The sequence below is a fragment of the Plectropomus leopardus genome, chromosome 16, assembly GCF_008729295.1.
Source record: "Plectropomus leopardus isolate mb chromosome 16, YSFRI_Pleo_2.0, whole genome shotgun sequence".
Classification (NCBI taxonomy): Eukaryota; Metazoa; Chordata; class Actinopteri; order Perciformes; family Serranidae; genus Plectropomus; species Plectropomus leopardus.
Window position 1 is genome coordinate 26,331,977 of NC_056478.1, and position 20,074 is coordinate 26,352,050.

At 41.5% G+C, this 20,074-nt stretch overlaps 1 protein-coding gene across 1 annotated transcript in view; it reads left to right on the forward strand.

Annotated features, from left to right (window-relative positions):
* Nucleotides 1–20,074, forward strand: part of enah (ENAH actin regulator) — a 92,519-nt gene that overhangs the window by 45,254 nt on the left and 27,191 nt on the right. Inside the window, 2 exon segments of the mRNA XM_042503720.1 lie at nucleotides 6,335–6,407; nucleotides 19,707–20,074. Coding sequence (XP_042359654.1) covers nucleotides 6,335–6,407; nucleotides 19,707–20,074 — 441 coding nt within the window.

Below are 20,074 nucleotides of genomic sequence, written 5' to 3' on the forward strand. Positions count from 1 at the left end.
CATCAAGATGGTAATAAGATGAGATGATGTGGATAATGACGGCAGATAGAGAGCTAGATGTAGGAATGGTTATTTTGCATCCCCCTGGAGATGCTCTACATCATTTTCTCTTTCCATTGTTAAAGTCAGGTTAACTCGAATGCTTTGGAAGTGGCTTCCAAACTGTCTGAGTTTGTAGTTTTTGATGACATTTTTGTCTCCGCAACTGTGTGAGGGATATTTCAAACTATCAAACCATTCAATTCTAAAGTGCTGCTCATCTCTGGTTTACTGGGTAACTTTTGATAAGAAGTACAGCATGTTAACACGGCATTTATTAGTAACTAGCTTGTTTTAATTCAATTGTAAGAGCCTTTCATAGTTGCCACACTGTTGACCTACAAACACAAACAGTGAGTGATGTGTCTTTCCACTCACAACCAGGCGTCATCTGCATATTGTCGAAATTGGTCTTTGCTAGTGAGAATTAGCATGAAGAAATAAAAGATTGGATAGGAGATTTGTTAGTGTTTGAGCTCAAATAAACTGGAACCATATATCAGAACTCATCCTTGTGTGAGATTAGGCTTTTTCTACAGCATAGATGTCTTTGAAAACATATTTTCCTCCACCATTTAAAATTCTGACCAACCTTCATTTTACAAAATATCTCCATCAACACTAGAACGCCAAAATGACTCCAAGCACTTAACGGCATTAGCCGTCTTCCACAGTCTCACCTCGTCACAAAGGTGATGAAGTAGGTGTGCAGGCTACCTTTTTCAAAGCACGCACTGGAGAACTCATCATCGCCGATTCCCTCTCAATATAAGGACAACAGAGCTCACTCAAATATATTAGGGATGCTCTGGACATGTAAAAGTTTTCCTTCCATTCCACATCAACAAATCCCACTCTCCACATCATCCCACCATCTTCTGGTCCGACTGGGTCTTATTTAAAAGGCAGACTTTAAACCGCAAACACTGGTGGTGGTGCAGCAACATTAAATTAAAGTGTAAAGTAGTCGAGCAGTGCTAAGAAAATGTTAGCATACTGGTAGACTGCCATTGTCAGTGCTTCTGTTGCTTGCTCATTTCCCAAATCCACTGTTTTACAAGTCCACATCGATATTAAGTAACCAAAGTTTTGTAAAATCTGCACTTAACAAAGCATTTTCAAAAATCTAGTGACCTGAAACTGTAAACATGTAGACAGGGACTAAATCGTCACATTTGAGGACCTGGACCTGACAAATATTTTACAGACATTACATAAAACAATACAGAAACTCTAAGAGATGTTGCACTTTTTGAATAATCAGTCAGTGGTTTCAGCACCAGATGTTTCCTTCATCTGATAGTATATAAACTGACAGGGATCTGGAGAAGAAGGGTGAAACATGTGACGGCAGTCTATGAATCAATGTTTCCTTCGCTGTCTGTGATTTACACTTGTAGTCAGTTTGTCAAAAACGCTGATCCCCTGACAGCCGTGTGATCATTTCTTTGTCCGGCTTTTGGAAAACCATCAGAGCAAGAAGTTTTGATAAGAGATATTAGATTCTGTTACAGTGACGAGACTGACGCCAAACAGATTTTGGCACTAAAATTGGCACAGCTGCCCCAAGACTGAATAATGTGAGTTACCTATACTTATTGGCACATGAACGTAGTCCTGATAAAGTCTGTGGAAAATGTGATATTTGCACAGTATAAATAGCTTTTGTTGAAGCTAGAAGAGATTAAATCTGGACCGTGAAGAATGAGACACTTCGTCATGTCCACTGGGCATTAGTCATCACGTCTGTATTGAAATATTCCACTTTATATGAGTTCACCTCTTAGGACATCACAAAGGGAGATGCAAACCCAGTCCTTATTACAGACACCTTAAATAGTGTTGGTGAGTCACACCCTCACTGAATGGTTTCCAGTCTACACACACTCACACACATAGGGCTTTACCTTCTGAACACACCATTGATCCACAGCTTCCCCTGCGGATGTTTGCTGTTCGGGGTTAAAGAAAAGAAGCTTACATAAATGCTGGAGTCATAGGCAGATTTATGCCTACCACATGCTGGAAGACTTTAAAAAGTCTTTTAAAAAGCTAAAGTCTGACACCCTCTCACATCAAAGACAGTGTTGAGTTTTTTGTCACAAATTTTGCGAAGACTGGGGATCTTGTAGGGGCCCTGTTTGAAAGACTACAAATAGATTCCCCTTTTGGATTATTTCTCATCTTGCCCCTGATGAGAAATATTACACCAAATTCTATTTAAGAAATATTAACAATCCCTTACATGTCCACAGAAAACACTCTAGAAACACGAGATAAAAGGCCTAATATGTTGACATCACTCTTGTCAACTTAGCATCAATATATTCCATGAAAATAAATTGTATTTGCATACAAACTTTACATTTTGGTTCTTGTTGTCTCAACTTGCTACGAGCCTCCATTGGTATTGGTAGCTGTGTTATTTAATTGGGAGGAGACCGTGAGAATATATCTCACTTAAAAAAGTGCTAGTAGATCAGATCCAGGCTACATTAAAGCACGAGAGTCCACGAGAACCAAGACTTGCTCACTTTTTTTGCACCTCCTTGGAGTACCATTCATGTGACTCATGTGTCTTCCTGGTTTGTTAAAACTTTTAAAAGTTTGATTTTCCCATGACGCTAAGACAAGAAAAACACTGACTGAGGGCTCAGACTGAGTTTTAAGACTACCTTGCACCAATCGATCAAGTTCACGTTAGCGCACCAAAACTCTAGTAAAACTCTCTTGCTTAAAAAAGTCTTTTGCTGAAAGGCCGGCATGAGTTAAATGTCAAGCTACTTTGGCCACATTACACTAAAATACAAGGGAAGACTTCTGTTATTCATCAGTGAGGCGAAGAGAAGAAAAAGTTTTATTTTAGGAATAAACTCCACTCTTGTCACATGATATCAGTAAGAAACCATTGATGTTGTGACACCAGTAAACTTACTGGTCCATTTATGGGGGTTGTGGTTCCTGTGCTGACTCATCAGACAAGATTCTCTGTGCTGACATTACTAGTGGTCAGTAGACTGGTTTCCAGTAACTCTTGATGTGCGTCAGTGCTTAGTCATTATTTGCCAAGGACTACACAAGTCTTTACTGTTTGTTTCGATGTCCTTGCTGGAGGGTTGCTGCCGTTGCAATATCTCTGCTACAGTTGGCTGAGTGAGCGGAGATTGAGTTCTCTCTCTCTGCCTCGCTTGCTTTGAAAACTTGTCATATTCCTTGACTTGACGAACCCTCAAATGTCTGATGAAGTTTGTGGTGTTGAAATTTTTTGGTTGCATTCCTCCGTGAGGGATTTCCTTGGAAAACACCACGCAAATTGCAAATTTATTGTCATTGACTTGCACTTGATAGAACTACCAGATTGATGCCATTTTAGCAGTGGCTGCAAAAATTGTCTTGTGTTTTGCATCTAATCGGTGCCTCCAGTCAGCCTTCACAGAAAACACAAATCAAACTATTTAGAATGAATATTGGCTGATAATTATTGGTGGCTGACAGATCGCAGCACCCTTATTTTACACATTTGCTGGCAACAGAAATGCCTTCCCACTGAGGATACAAACATCTGAAAACTTGATTTTACTCAGACGTGGCAAACCCTATCTTCTTCTCTTGTGGAGAAGCAGCCAATGCCAATACTAACGACGGTCACAGTGTTAAGTGGGGTCAGTGTGTGTGAGCACGTTGCTGTTCAGAAACAGTCTTCAGCTTGGCTGCGGCCCAGATTCTGCCCGTTTCAACTCAGTCTGTCTGTCTGTCCCCTCAGACTTGGCTGAACACTAATTGCAGTCAAATTTGCTCCCTTTTCAGCTTCATCCAGATCCAGTGTGTGCGTGTGTGTGCATGTGTGTGTGTGGTTGGTGTACAGCGGGAGAAGGAGCACCATGTTGGTCCATCTGGCTCTGCTCAGGTTTTGCAGAAAACACAGCTCATTAGCAAGTGTAAATGAGACAGTGATGTCTGGGTGTCTCTTGTTCTGGTGCCAGAGGCTGCCGAGGGTATGTCAGTGAGTGTTGACAGTGTTTCACTGTTTATGCTGTGGACTGCGCTTCTTTCACTAGAACGTGTACCTGGTTTAAACTGACCTTTCGGGGCATTCGTGTTTGTCATTTCCTTTATGCAAAACCAGCTGCTCACTTGAAGGCTAATAGGTTAATATGAAGTCAGGTGTGGGATGAAACGCAGATAAAACACAGAGTACTGTCTTTGCATTTGTGTTGATCCTCCAGTTTAGACCCTCATTATGACTCCATTCTGTCTCTGTTGGTGTGTCTACATGCATAACACCACCACCATTTGTGATTAATTGGTTAATTAATATTGATAAACTCGTAGAACCTCTGAAGATGTGTGGACAAAACGCAACTCTAATGAGGTCAAATGACTTTTTGTCAATGGAGTCTGGCTTTGAAAAGATGAGTTTCACTTTCAGTTTAGTTCCCTGTCGGAAAAGGCTGTCCGACATTAAGGCAAAGCAGTGAAAATACTCTAAATACGCCATACTCTTAAACTGATGTTGATCTTTTTTAAGGTTTGCTCTTTTTTTCGGTGGCTAAAATACATTTTGCTGCTGCTGCTACCCAGTCAGAGTGAGCTACCATTAACAATCGATCCATTGGAGTGGAATACTATTCCAGTAGATCAAATTGTGGTTAAGCATATGGCTGTGTTCACTGAGAAATGTTTTGCCTCTAAAGGAATGTTGTGTGTGCACATTGTATTGATAGCTCATTTTGAACTCTATTTGTTCAGACTTCATCTCAGTCCACAGCTGTCCATTAGGTAGCTTCTATGGCGATACTCCTGCTTGTTTCTCCAACCTGGGGGTGCACAGATAACAATCTACTGCATGTAATTCACTGACTATGGATAGTTAACTTATACAACTCCACCTAAAAAACTCTGAAACTATCCTCTTAATGCATCAGTAGGCCTACTTTAGCAGTCTGAATATTCCTCTCAGCCACATTTTGGAGTTTGGTGGCGTCTCTGCTTGTGCAATGCTCCAGAATCTAATCTGGCGGAGCTTGACACAGACTGTCCCTGAGCTCACAGCCCTCCAACACAGTCATACAAAACATCCGAGAGAAAAACATTCACAGCAACCTGCATGCTAATGCAGGAGGACGCTGGGGAGGGAGTTCAGTTTGCAGTGTATGCAGAGGGAATGCTTATACGGCCCGCTTAGTGTTATGGTCTTATGTGTTTGGACCTTATAGTAACTTCTCTGCCTGCCTGAACTTACCAGAAGGCATTACACTGTCAATACTTGGACACATATTGAATGAGGTATTTATTTTGAATGTGGCTACTTTCACTCAATATGTATACAGTTCCCAGCCAGTTAAAGATAAGTGCCACAGGTCAGTTACCAACTACAGCTGCATTCAGTAATGTTCTTTAGAGTCCATACTGCAAGTCCCGAACAAAAAAAAAAATCTACTAAGTGTTTGACCGATTTAACAGAACACACAGGTGACTTCTCTGCAACCCTTTGCACCTGAGATCTACAGAAGCTAAATACTCTGCAGATCTTTTGCCAAACATTGTGCTGCCATGACAACCAGTAGTATCTCACTGTTTCCTCCTGAACTGCATTCATAGAGCTCTCTGCACAGGTGGCTTGATATAACTGAGATAATTATAAGGGCAACTGTAAGTTGTTCCAATTTTGCCTCAGGGATCACATAAGTATTTCTGATTCTGATTCTTTTGACAGTTTATTCTATTTATTTATTTTTTATTCTTTTTTTTTCAATAAATGACTGCATTATATTACATGACTGGTCGATAAAAGCGACATTGTTTTTAAATAGACATAAATATAAAATATTATTTTAATTCAATTCATACCCAGTGTCCTCAGTTCAGAAATTCGTGCACAGTATTTCTCTGTTTAGGTTCAAATTATATTTATGTCCAAGGGATTCCAACAGTTTCTTCCATTTTTGCAGAGACAGATGAGTCCATCTCGTGAAAAATAATGTCCTATTTTTTCCACAACCTCAGAGATCAGAGATATCCACATAAGAAAAGCAGAAGGAGGGTCTTTCCCCGACCCACTTTACCATAATGGCTTATCTCTCCAGCTTCATTTTGAAAGGTTTTATTAAAATTATTAAGTGTCTTGCTGCAAAATATGAAATTCCTTTTAAATTTGTATAACATTTATGATTCTCACAGTACATGTACGTTTTGTTTGCTGAAAAAGTACCTGAGGATTTGCGTGTCGGTTGTAATGAGGATGTCGGTTGAATGTCTAACAGGAGCTGTCTCTGTGTTGTGTCGCCCTCTACAGGCCCCACATTGCCCAGACAGGGCCCCCAGGTTCAGAATGGCCCCACACCAGAGGAGATGGACCTGCAGAGAAGGTACGGACCTCATAAACACAAAGATCACATACAGAATGGAACAATAGAAACTGTCTTCACTGTGTAAGGCAACATTGTTTCTTCCATATTTGTCCCTCCATTTTCTCCATTTCTATTCTTTTTTCCCCCAACCAGTCTATCACTGTTTTACATAGCCACACACACACACACACAAACACACACACACACACACTTAGACAAAACCTCGCATACTCACAGTTGTTTTTCTTCCCCATACAAGGCCACTCTTTCCCTCAGGTAATAATGAGGCTCTGGATCGGCTAGAAAACACATCACACACATACTTGCATACATACACACAGAGCCGTATTAATGGGGGCCAGCTGTTGGCCGAGGCTTCGAACCTGTTCACCAGAAACCTGGTTGAAGGATTTCATCAGTCTGAACTGCCTGCGCGCACTCTCACATGCAAACACAGACGGGGAGACGTCATGGACTATATTCACCACAAACGTGACCACACACAGAGACGTAAACATCTAACTTTAGTATCCGTTACACCAGCCAAACAGTGATGGCTGCTTCGGTAACCAGTTCAGAGAGAGGGCAGCTGCTGCTCACCACAATGTAATGGCATGACTGACAACTGGAGGGATGCTGGAGGGATAACTCTGCCGAATCATCAAAATACAAATATTTAAAGAGTAATTAAACCTTTTTTTTTTTTTAGTTGAAAAGCAATATTTAGTAGTGTTGTTGATTGATTCAGGGTCAACTCTTGACATTTGAGTGAAAAGTATTACAATTATACATATTGTATTAGAAATCTTCGCAGTGAGTGCCCTCTAAAGGTTGAAACCTGGCTATTGCGATGCAGTTTTGCTATTGGCTGATTCTGGTAGCAGGAGCCTGCTGTCATCACCAACCATGTGAACTGTAGAAAAATTCCCCCCTGTACAGCTGTCATGAACGTGGAAATTAGCTGTAGGGACTAAAATATGTTTTTGTACCAGGCTGTTAATATGTTTATTTCTGCTGTTAATTTTGGCATTTTAACATGGAGGTCTATGGAGATTGACTCGCTCTTGGAGCCAGCCTCAAGTGGCCATTAGAGGAACTGCAGTTTTTCACTATTCCTCATTGGCTTCATTTTTCAGTCCTGGAGGTTACTGCTTGTCGCTGATGTGAGGCGTCCATGTTTGTTTGTGTGGGCACTAACATTGCCAGCGTCACAGGTTAGATTCCAGCTAAGGTGAGTGATGCTAATATGTGGATTATTTGAAAGTACAACATGTTCGTTCCGTCATCCTTCAGACATGCAGTCGCTATTTGATTTGCTCTGTTTCTTTCCTTTTGCTCTCTGTCTCTCTCTCTCTCTCTCACACACACACGAGTAGTAAAGCATTCTTCAGGTGTGAGTCAATGCATTTGCAGTGAATTTGGATCTGCCAGGGATTTTACGGACTCTGTAGGTCTGAAAGAGCCTGATGGATCTTGCTGCCAGCTCCCCGCTCTCCCTTTCTTCTACATTTCTTCCTTCCCCCTCCTGCTTTCTCACTTTTACCCTTTTGTCTCCGTCTAGCTTCATTTGCCCCCCCCTCCCTTCGGTTCCGGTCATGCTCCATATTTAGCAGCGGATGACAGACAGGCAGCCAGTGGATCAGTGACTGAGGTCATCCGCTGATACAGAGGCCAAGATGAGTCCCGTACGAGAGGCTGTGTGGAGCAGAGTGAGAATAGGATGAAAGAAGTGTGAGGCGAAGGAGGAGGAGAGCAGTGTAGAAATGAATTGGCAGCACACTACTGCTTCTTTAAAAGGAAAGCTAACACGCTGTAAGCTTTGGAAGATGGAGAAGGTCTGTTTTGCCAACAAACATGGTCAGGTTGTTTTTGAGCAGCTGTTTCACATCGAATCAGTGCGCCGCTGTCAGTAATCCAGTCAGTTTACAGACTGACTGGCTGATTCACAAAAGGACTGCGCCGCATTTTCAACTGCTAAACCTGCATAAATAAGACAAAAAGATATTGTGTAATGCTCAAAGCACCCGCAAAGGGTGAAATGCGCCCCTGACTGCGCTGCCAAGTAAATAGCGTCTCAGTAATCCTGTGCTATTTGCATGTATTTAAAGGTCCAGTGTGTATGAGTTCGGAGCATCTATTGACAGAAGTGCTATATTATATTCGAGAGATAGATAGATCTTTATGTCAAACATGTCAAATGATTCACAAGAGTGGTCGTATCAGTTTTCTGGTGACATTTAGATCCATCGTCCATTCGAATGGATGGATTTTTTTTAAAAAAGTTTAAATCCAGAGTAAAAGCTGTAAATCTGTCATATGCTTTTTTGACTTGTATTAGCATTACAACATCTCATGTTAACTTTAAAAGCTGTTTTAAGACGTAGAGTATTATGTATTTTAACAATATGAATTATAGACTAAAACATGCCTTGCGATCTCTCCTTCCCCCACAGTCGGGCCATGCTCGTTTAAAAAGGGGGCGTGACTCTACTGCAGTCAACTTTAGATGACATAGATCACCGTGATTGGCTTTTTTGACATCTCGTCAAATAAGTCTTTGTGTTTAGATTTAGTCATCATAGATCTAAACATCCTAGAAAAGTTCTGTCCATTGGAATGGATGGTTGATCTCAGCGGGTTAATGCTTTTGTTTAGGAGTGCGTATCACTTTGAACCTGACATGGCGATGGAAGAAGAGAGAGAACAAAGAATCGGAGATATGGATGAGTGACAGTGACGCTCCTCTCCGCCTCATTGAGGAGGATGAGCTCACCTCATTCCTTAGGGACCACACGGTCAACAGTCATCAGTGTGGCCTCCTCTTGCTCACTCTTTGAGGAGTAAACACTGAGATCATTCATCTGTGGAGACATTTCAAGTGTCTCTGTAATGGGGGGTGACACAAGAGCAGGAAAATATGATGCGCTGTGTGTCCCCCAACTCCATTTATCTCCTCCATCTCCTCTTTAATCCTCCTCTTCATGGTGACAGAGATGGGTGAAGAAGAGGCATATAGCAGGCCGGCCATGATGCTTCAGGGATGATTGATGGATTGTTGTAAATATTCACTGCATGTGTGAGCGGAGTCACGGACGGCTGAGGGAGAGAGCGCGGATAAACCACCTGTTCAGAAATGCATGGTGCTACCCTCAGATTAAAAAGACATGAGCTGGAAATAATAGGCTGCGGTATAAATAGCTGTGTGGTGCGTGGGAGCGAGGGAGTGTGTGTTGGGAGAGAGAGAGAGAGAGAGAGAGAGAGAGAGAGAGAGGAGATGTGTCACATGCGTCTTGAATGAAAGTGAGGATGGAGAAGTGGGAAGGAAATCGAGTGTGTTAGATTTGTGTTAGCTGTTAGCACGTAGCTGCTGGTATTTAACACTGAGAGGATGAAAACACCAGCAGCTGCTCTGGGTTGCACATTGTCATGAACACGTGTTGACATCCGAATTTATTCCCAAATGACAGTGACACGTGCGCGCGCGCACACACACACACACACACACAAACACACACACACACACACACAGAAACATCTCTAAAAACCAATATGTTAGCTTGGCTTTGATTACAAGGTTGGGGTCTAATGTTAGTGGGACACATGACACATGGTTTGTGTGTGTGTGTGTGTGTGTGTGTGTGTGTGTGTGTGTGTGTGCACGCATGTGCGTGTGTATTGCACTCTTGGACTGCATCCTCACTAGAGTAGGTCCATATGGTCCATCTGGGCTTTTGTCCATTCATACATTTCCTGGTTCTGTGAGCCAATCAGGCGAGCCACTGAGTCCAGCTGGCCAACAGATTTTGCCAGACTTCAGTTTCCCTGTAGATTAAGCACAGTTGTCACTTGTCGCAGAGTGGCAGGAATCATCTTTTGCTCAAGGAAAAAATGAAAATGTATACAACTGTAGGCTATATAATATTCAGAGTGTGAAAGATAGAATAATAAATAAGTGAATTTAGCCTCAAAACAGCATTTGTATTAGTGATAATTGAAACGAAAAGGGATATCCACCAAAGCGATACTGGAATACTGAAGTTTGTCTCTGGCTAACACAAAACCTTAACATCAGCTGGTTGAAACAAACTGTCGAACAGAGGCTGAAAGATCAGTGCATGCAAAAGTGGTCAAGTGAGCTCGTAAATATGACATCATGTGATATTTATGTAGTAGAACAACAGTAGAATTCCTAAAGTCATTGGAAGATATAGGGGGACGTAAAGAAACCAGGAGATCTGCAACCCGGGATGATAAAAACTTGTAAAAAAGAACAAGGCAATTAGCAACTTGGTAATAAATGTTCCACAAAGTGCAAGAAAGAAGCTTTAACATTTAGAATTTAATTTTCCTCGTTAATTTATCATTAAACACACTTCATTCAAACTCAACAGAAACAAAAGAGGTGTTGCAGGGGCTTTCAGCTCAGCTGCTTGTTCCACCAGTAGAGAGCAAAAACTGAGCTCTGGTGGTGCATGCTGTGCACTACAAATAATGAGTTCACTAGAAAGAGGAGGGCTCTATATTATTTATGATGGTATTGATTTCTAAATAGCCTGGTTTACTGTGATACTGCAGATACTGATAAATGTCAGGTAGCTAGTAAAGCTGATATAGTAACAAGTCGGTATTTATGTAGCCTGGTCAGTGGTGATTGGTTAGAATTCTATGAGCTGTCAATCCACACAAATAAGGTTTTACAGCCACAAGTGATGTTCTTATATAGCAGCTGCAAGGGACTTTTAAATGTGTGGCTCTATCAAAGCATACAAATGTGTATTTCTGTAGTGTGTTCACTCTGTTCACCAAAGTGAGCAATGCCTAACAATATTACATGCCACTGCCAACAATTCACCCACATTTGGCAGTGGTGGGTGCTAATTTCAGACGCTGGTTGGTTGGATAAATCCCTCAGGTGTTTCTCCACTGCAGAATCTGCAGTTTTTTAATCATTTTCTGTAGCTAATGAATACACTGCTAACTATTAAACTGAAACAATGTAATGGTTTTGGGGGCCTTAGCAAGCCTTTGATCTTCACACCATTCGACTGCAGATCCTATAACATTATTTGCATTTTGCCTATGCAGCTCTCCTTCTTCATGTTCCTTGGCTCAAAATTTTGACAACAACCCATTTCATGTTTTCAATATTGCCCCAAATCCTCTCTGACTCTGCCTCGGAGTGACTCCAACTCACTCATAGTAAGTTGCTGCAAAGAGGAAAGGAATATGTGTGCATGTGCACATATGTCTATGTGCATGTGGGGATTCAAGCCGTGCCGCCGCCCACGCTCCCCTAGCAACGGTTTCCCTGGCAACTCCTGTCAGGAGGCGAGTGAGACGCCAGTTTAACCGTGCAGGAGGCTTTTCACAGCTTTGAATCCTGTAACGTTTCCCTGCAAGGCAGAGAGGGACGTGGAGGGAAGAGAAACCTGTTTTAGGTTCAGCTATCAGAGGCAGGAAATATGGAGACAGTGCATACAGGAGCAGGGTTTCATGTGGGAGTCACTGCATCGGTGCCCTCAAAGTTATAAGATAGATGAACTAATTGCCCTTAGTTTATATCTACATTGTTGATTTAAACTGATATCTTTTCAAAGAATAGATTCAAATCTGTGTCCCTGTGCTCGAATCATTTTTTTTGCCATATAATGCCAAAATACAGTTAAGTACACTGTTCCTGTGTCGTGCTGTCACCCTCCAGTCAGAAGTGTTTTGATACACTTTGGAAAAACTGTGAGTAACAGGCTTTCATGCACACTGATGCCCCTGGTACACCAGCCCAGAACTGAAAATAGCCTTTTTCAATGGCTCTTAAACGTTTGATGTCATAACCCCCTTTGGAATCACATGGCCTGTTTCTCATATTATTTGTTTTTTTTACAACGGTGACAACATTGATGAATTTGTAACAAAAGCGGCTAAGTTGGATTTTATCAAAAAAGGCTGTTTTCTGTATGATTCTTGTTATTTTCTGTTGCAGATGCATAACAAGAAGCCCAAATTTTCAAGTTTTTGGTACACAGTAACTTTGGGGCTCTTTTGCTAATGTATAATGACAATTGACTCCAGTTCAATAGCCTTTTAAAAAAATATATTTTGGATTTGACCAACTGTAAGAATCACCTTTTTTTATTTTCTTCTCAATCAAAAGTCCATCCATCTTGTACTTTACATTTTGTTTTGTTTATTGGATAAATCTTGATATTCCGAGTCTTGATCTGAGCTCTCTTGTTTCCAAAAGTCGGAAAGGATCATAGACCTGTTATATTCTTACATACTGTATCAAGAAATGCACAGGTGGATGTGATAACATTAACAATGGCTCCCTTCCAATACCTATTGCAATGCAATGTGTCAATTAAACCTGTGCTTGACACGTCAACTTATCTTCTTTCAAAACAGGTTTTATCACTTTTAGTTTCACTGCCTCACAGACACGTACAAAGTCTCATATCTACACACACTGTCTTAAGTATCAGAATGCCGAGTAGGTTTGCACATACAAGAATATGCCTTAATGTTTGGTGCACTACATTAAACGTATTAAAAGGAAATCCCAATAAAAGCAAAATACTGCAAAAGTTTAAAACATAAATACAGACTAGAAACCTTGCAACAGAAATACAATAAAATACAATGAAAATGATACAAAGTATAACAGTTGTAAAATGAGACTGCTGTTCATAGTTTTTGTTTAGGAGTGTGCAGAAATATTGAACAGAGGATGCACTGAATTTCACAGAATAAAGAATATTTGCAGTGTATAGGAATAATAGTCCAAAATGTATGCGTTAATGTAACACATTCAAAGACATTAATGTAACATGTGGAGGGATAAAAGTCTATGTCAATTTGGATCCCAGGCCAAACGCAGACATACACGAAATGTTCACACACACACACACACACACACACACACACACACACACACACACACACACACACACACACACACTAATAAATAACCTATTTGACACACACACCTCAAATACGTCTAAAACCCTTGTCAAATAGGTTATTTATTAGTGTGTGTGTGTGTGTGTGTGTGTGTGTGTGTGTGTGTGCACATTGTTTAGGAATGTCATGTCTCTTGCTAAGGGGAATGCTGTGTGTATGTGTGTGTGTGTGTGTGTGTGTAACATTTGTAAATGCCATGGTGAAGTGTGTGTTTTTATGTGTGCAGAAACCAGCCCTGAACATTACTTATTCTATCAGGAATCCTGAAGCAACTAATTCACCACTCTATTGTCCTTTCAGCACAAATTTGGCCAACAGTCAAATGTTTAAAAAGCCTCCAAGCTAGGAGACATTCATCAACGCCAGCACAAGCATTTAACCGCAACAAAGGAAACAGCAGTCCAACTAGACATCAGTACAGCTGAGGTTGCCTCTCGGCTCTAATTAGGACAGATTCAGCAAGTACCCCCTCACACCAACGAGTGTAACGAGAAAAAATGAGGCATCGTGCAAGACAAATTACTCTGACTCTGTCAGTTGACTTTTCTTTGTTGGAAATTGCTCCTACAGCAGAAGTCCCTGTGGAAACAGTGGACGTGGTAGCTTAGATGTTAGAGACTGAAATGTCCCATTACAGGATGCAGAACAGGAAACAGGAAGATCAGCTGTAGTAAATACAAAAAGCAACCAGATTTTGTTCCAGTGGCCAATCGCTGGTTTTGTATTTTTCAGCCAGATACGAAGTCCTTCACAACTCCTTCTCACTCAACTCATCAAACGCAGCAGCTTGGTCAGTGTCTTTTTGCTTCTTTTCAAAATAAACGTCTGTGCTCACAGCAAATGTAGGTTTCGGCAACTATTTAACATTTCAGCTAAAAATAGTGCTTGGTTAGTTTAAGAGAAAAACTTGTTCGGTTAAAACAAGTATGTTTGTTACATAACTTAATGTATTTTACATGGTGAAAAAATTCAATGTCGACCTTTCACACAAATAGCGGCTTCCTGGGTGAAAGTCCTGCGTTTGTTTGACCCGGTCACCACCCTGACTGCCTCCTTGCATGGACTTTTTAGCTCTTTTCACTGTGTCAGTTTCTCTGAGTGTGTCTAATATTGCCACAGATGGCTTTACACTGGAGTTAGTTGAAAGCCCGGTGCATTTCATACAGACGCTAAAGGGATCCTTGAGCAATTGAATAAGTCACAGAGAATGAGAATATGCTGTAGCTCAAAATTCTGCATTTTCCTGACACAGCAATTTACTATCTAGACACACTGATGTTTATAAGCTTTAAACTAGTTAGACTCGACAAACTTTTGGTTTGTGTTGTCGTTAAATACTTCCCGATTTCTGATCACATTCCTGCTGGAACATGTCTAATTGTGAAGATTACGGTGTAGAAGCTTTTACTAGGGAGAGGGGCTAAGGGACACAGACACTAAAATGTGGGAGTTTCTGACAGAGGGTGATTGCAGGTGGTCAAGTACAGACAGTATGAGTAAAAGGAAGTGTTTTTTTTTTAACATTTAAGCAGGTAAACATGGTTGAAACCCAAAATACAAGTATGAACTTTAATGTTGTTGCCAGCACTCAATAAGAGAGACTGTAGATATTATATGTTGCTCTCTTCATTTTATTACCTGTGTTACCTCTAAACGCTTTGCTTCAGCTATTCCGCAAGCAAAATGAACTTCACTGCACCATGATCTGCACCAATGACGATGTTAAAGCACCGGTTGAGGCAATAAAATCAGTTAGTTCTCGATATCGAGTCCTGACAGCTGTAGCTCCTCTGTACTCGTCTCTGAGTAAATGAGAAGTGCATGTTGCCTGTACATTGCATCACCACCAGCCCCCCCATGACCCTCTGCCCAAGTCCTTTCTTGTGTGTGCATGTGTGTATGTGTGTGTGTGAGACTTGACCCTCTGCTGCCTTAGTTATTGGACTACCAAACTTGAACCACTTGGCATGTTGATAATGTGGATGTGGGTGTTCTTCTAGCTATTTAACCCCGTTTAGACAACAGCTGACTTACAAATCAGAACAGTAAACTAGTGGAGTAAAGTATCAGAGTATTTGCTCTAGCTGTTTAACAAATCACATATGTGTTTTGTACAGACAAGATGGCACTTACCTGCCAACGTTGTTCATTGACAAATTGCACCAGCTGTAGCGGCTTGGTCCTGCCAGCATTTGGCTGCTGGCTGTTGGCAAGTTTAGCCGTCTTTGCATAGAAAAAAAAAGCAGCTTGAATAAATAAAATGTGGAACCCCCCCCCCCTCTCTGATCTGCCTGATTAGACTGATTTTCGCACTGTCACAGCATTACATCATGAGCTGTGTTTAATCATGAAGATGTTCTGCTGCTGTTACATTGCAGAGGATCCCACAGGGACTCATTTAAGAGAAAATGATATATTAGTGTAGATGAGGGAAGCCCCCAGAGGAGACTGTATCCTCAGAGACCCGACCCCGCAACGCTTCCATCGGCCGAAAATCCAGCTTACCCCTGTGTTTCTGTAATTACATCAATGGACCACTGAGACACCGTGAGAACTGGGACACTTTGTGTATGTGTGTGTGTGTGTGTGTGTGTGTGTGTGCACAGCCATCCATGTATATTGGGGCAGGATGAGTAATGGTGTGTCTTTTTCGATGGAGAAACAAGACCGGGGGAAATCTGGTTCTGCACTCACTCCTGTATTGAACGGATATAAGTTGGTGAGATTGAGGTGTAGCACTCATAAGACAATTTTCTCCTTCACACCTCTCACTTGCATCATATTGGTCAGGATAATCCTGTGGAGCCAATAGGTGGATCTTAGCCTCTGAGCTCTTGGCTATCACGTCTCTCTGCGGGTTTGAGGGAATTAGCATTGGTGCTACTTTCATTAATTTTCATCAGTTATTATGTAACCAAACACTGCATTAGGTCAAATCTCTGATTATATTCTTTTCACTGGATGAATGTCTGTAAAAAGGGGGCACAGAGAAAAAGACTTGGTGCAAAATATTATATAATCTCTATGACCAAATATCTGCATATGAATGTGAAATCTGCAAGGCAACAGGACAAGATTTTGGTATCGTAAGTGTTCTGGTATTTATTTGTAGTCTGAATAGTATTGACCAATCACATATAAGCAGGCTTTGATTGCCTGCATGTGGAGAATAAATTTGCTGAAATGCAGTCTTGGAACTCATCAGCTTTTGACTAAATCGCAATTTGGCAATGTCACTTTATGTAAAACAAATGTAATCATTTTAATATAAACCATGATGCATTTTTAGTTTTTTCACCTGATACTCACTGCAAACATTTCACAAGGTTAAGTCACGTTACAACATGTTTCAACCAGGAGACAGCTGTGTATCTCATACAGACACTAAAGGGTGCTTTGCACATCAGAATCAGACACTAAGCAGGTTTCCATTAACCCTCAAAATGCGCAAATTGAAACTACAAATATAAAAAACGCCAAATGGAAACACATCAATTTAAAAAAAAAAATATGGCAAAAAAGTGTTTTTGCTCGCATGAGGTGTTATTTCAGGTGTTTCAAAAAAGCTGTATTTTGCAAAACTGCAATGGAAACACACCATTTGGAAAATAATGCCTACATTTTGTTGAAATTTGTAATGACAACCCGTCAACCAAGGAGGTGTAAACAAAGCTTTGGTATTTGATGACTTGAGAATGAGAACAGGTTGGCCAAATATGTGCCAACTCTCTCTTGATGACATCATTTTCACAACTAATGCCAACTCCAAACAATCTCAAAAATCAGCAAATTGTTGGGTTTAAATTTTTGCACCTTCTTGATGTTGGTTAGTGAAATCACCAGCTTTCCTTAGTTTGAAAAAGCAGGAAAACATTCTGTGTAAAGAGCATGTCTGTATTTGACGTGATGACAGTGATGTAATGAACATGTCTGTCTCTTGGTGAATGACTCAGCGGAAGCGGTAAAGTTTCTCACAGATGCATGGGAGCTATTCCCAAAGCGCAACCTGGGAACACAATGACAACCACGACGTGTGTGTGTGTGTGTGTGTGTGTGTGTGTGTGTGTGTGTGTGTGTGTGTGTGTGTGTGCGTGTGTGTGTGTGTTAGCGAGTGAACCTGCTGGTCCAAACAAGCCTTGAGACATGTGTCTGTGTCACTGGTAGAGTGAGGTTAGTGTGTGTCACCGGGGGCAGATGGAAGGAAAGAAGAGTGAGTGTTTACATTAAGCAACATTTATGCTGATGATTGACTTTTAGCTGTGAGTCAACTGTCAGCAGAACAGGAGGAGTGAGGGCAGACGAGCTAGTGTGTGTGTATGTGTGTGTGTGTGTGTGTGTCTGTGTCTGTGTCAGGGATAGTGCATGTTGGCATTTAGCTCCATTTCCCACCAACTCTCTCCCTGCTTGTGTAATTTATGAATGTAACACTCGTTCATTTGCAGCCAATGCAATTTATGACCAAATAAATCACAGCAGAATGTCTCACGACAGTTGAGTCTTTCCAATTAAATGACAGATTTGCTGGGAAATGTGTGTGTGTGTGTGTGTGTGTGTGTGTGTGTGTGTGTGTGTGAGAACCTGACAAATGACAACCTCCCACAGTTTGCATCTGCTCTCCCCCTCACATTTTAGGTCTCTGTTATTCCCCCCATTCATTCAAACACACACCCCCTCTCTCTTCTGATTATTTATTCATAAAAATCCTTCACACTACCTGTCATTCATTTTGATGAAGGACTGATTGTGAAGCTTTCCTTTTATACATCTACAAGACACTTGTATACTTGTTCATGTGAGTATAGACCTGTATATTTCTTTACACATCCTGTATATATCTATTCAGTGTCTTGAGTAAACTATGCTGCTATTTATTTTGCTTCCACGCCAGGGATGGCTATGGTCGGAGGCATTGTGTTTTGGGGTTGTCCATCCATACTTCCATCCCATTCTGGTGGACCTAATATCTCAAGAATGCTTCTATTGAGTTTCTTCAAATTTGACACAAACATCCACTTCGATTTAACAATAAAATAACTATGTTTTGGTGGTCATAAGTCAAAGGTCAAAGTCACTGTGACCTGATCTGTCTCACTTTTGTCAACAGGATGTCTCAGAAACACTGAGGGATTTCTTTCAAATTTGACACAAACGTTCACTTGGACTCAGAGATGAACCGTCTCAAATTTTGCTAACCAAGAAGGTCTTGATGGGGTTCCTCAAGTTTGGCAAAAATGTCCACTTGGACTCACCAAATAACTGATTTGATTTTGGTGGTCAAAGGTCAAGGTCAGTGTGAACTTGCGTGGTCTCAGTCTTGTGAAAGACTGCCCGGAGGGAAGTTCCTCAAATTTGGCAAAAACGTTCACTCGGACACAGAATTGAACTGATTAGAATTTAGTGGTTGAAGGTCAAGATCACTGCCATCTCATCTGTCGAACTCTTGTCAGCGCAATGTAGAATTGTATTGAGGCATCTGTGTTTTCACAGACATGGATGTGAACTGTGAGTGTAACTTGACTGACTGACTCTGTATGTCTTTATGTTCATGTCTTGTACAAACAACATCCAGTTTCCCGTCGTTACAGCTCTTTCATCAAGTGTCGGATATAGTAAATGTCTGCCTTTCTCTGTCAAACTTTGAACAGACACACACACACACACACACACACACACACACACACACACACTGCTTTCATGATCCATTCCCTCCGCTGCTGCAATTGCACTATTCTTCTTACTGCTGCCTTCTACTGACACCTAGTGATTAAACTTGGATCTACAGTACCAGTTTGCATTAAATACCTGCAGGAAAAGCTTCCTGAACACACCGTACTTCAACATCATTAACATCACTTTTAATGATGCTGCATCCATTAAAAAAGAGCTTTTATTTAGCCTTTATTTTCTTGTTTTTCTCCTGTCAGACACAGTGTCGGCTCTGTGCTGCATTGTGCAGCCAAGGGAGTGTTTTTACCACAGGCAGTCCTCAGTGTGTGTGTTTGATGCGCCCAAAATAGCTTTAACTTATATAATGACAACAGTAATTGCCTGTGGGTCAGAGGGTGGTCAGGACAGGCCTCACACTAATTTACTGCCTGTCTTTATTTAAATATTTTCTCAACCTCAGTTCCTCTTTCATCTGTCACGTAACCTCTTTTTAAGCATTGGTGGCTGAAGTCTTTATAAAAAATAAAAAGCGATGACTGTAAACTCTGGCTGACAGGAAGCTGCTATAAGACGAGTTTTAATGTGACATTTTAACAGAGACAACTGACATATTGTGAATTTTGCATTAATGTCTCCTCTCTCCTCTCCTCTTGTTTCCTCTCCTCTCTTGTTTCCTTTCCTCTCCTCCTCCAGGCAGCTTCAGGAGCTGCAGAGGCAGAAGGAGATGGAGCGGGAGAATCAGGAGCGAGAGCGTCTGGAACGAGAGCGTTTGGAGCGAGAGCGTCAGGAGAGGGAACGTCAAGAGAAGGAGCGTCAGGAGCGGGAGCGCCTGGAGCGAGAGATGCTGGAGCGCGAGCGTCAAGAGCGTGAGCGTCAGGAACGTGAGCGTCAGGAACGTGAGCGTCTGGAGAGGGAGGTGCAGGCGGAGAGGGAGCGCCAGGAGCAGCAGGAGCGCAGCGAGCGTGAGCTGATGGAGAGGGAGAAGACAGAGAGGGAGCAGCAGGAGCAGTTGGACAGAGAGCAGCAGGACTGGGAGAGAGGGAGACGCATCTCCAACGCCG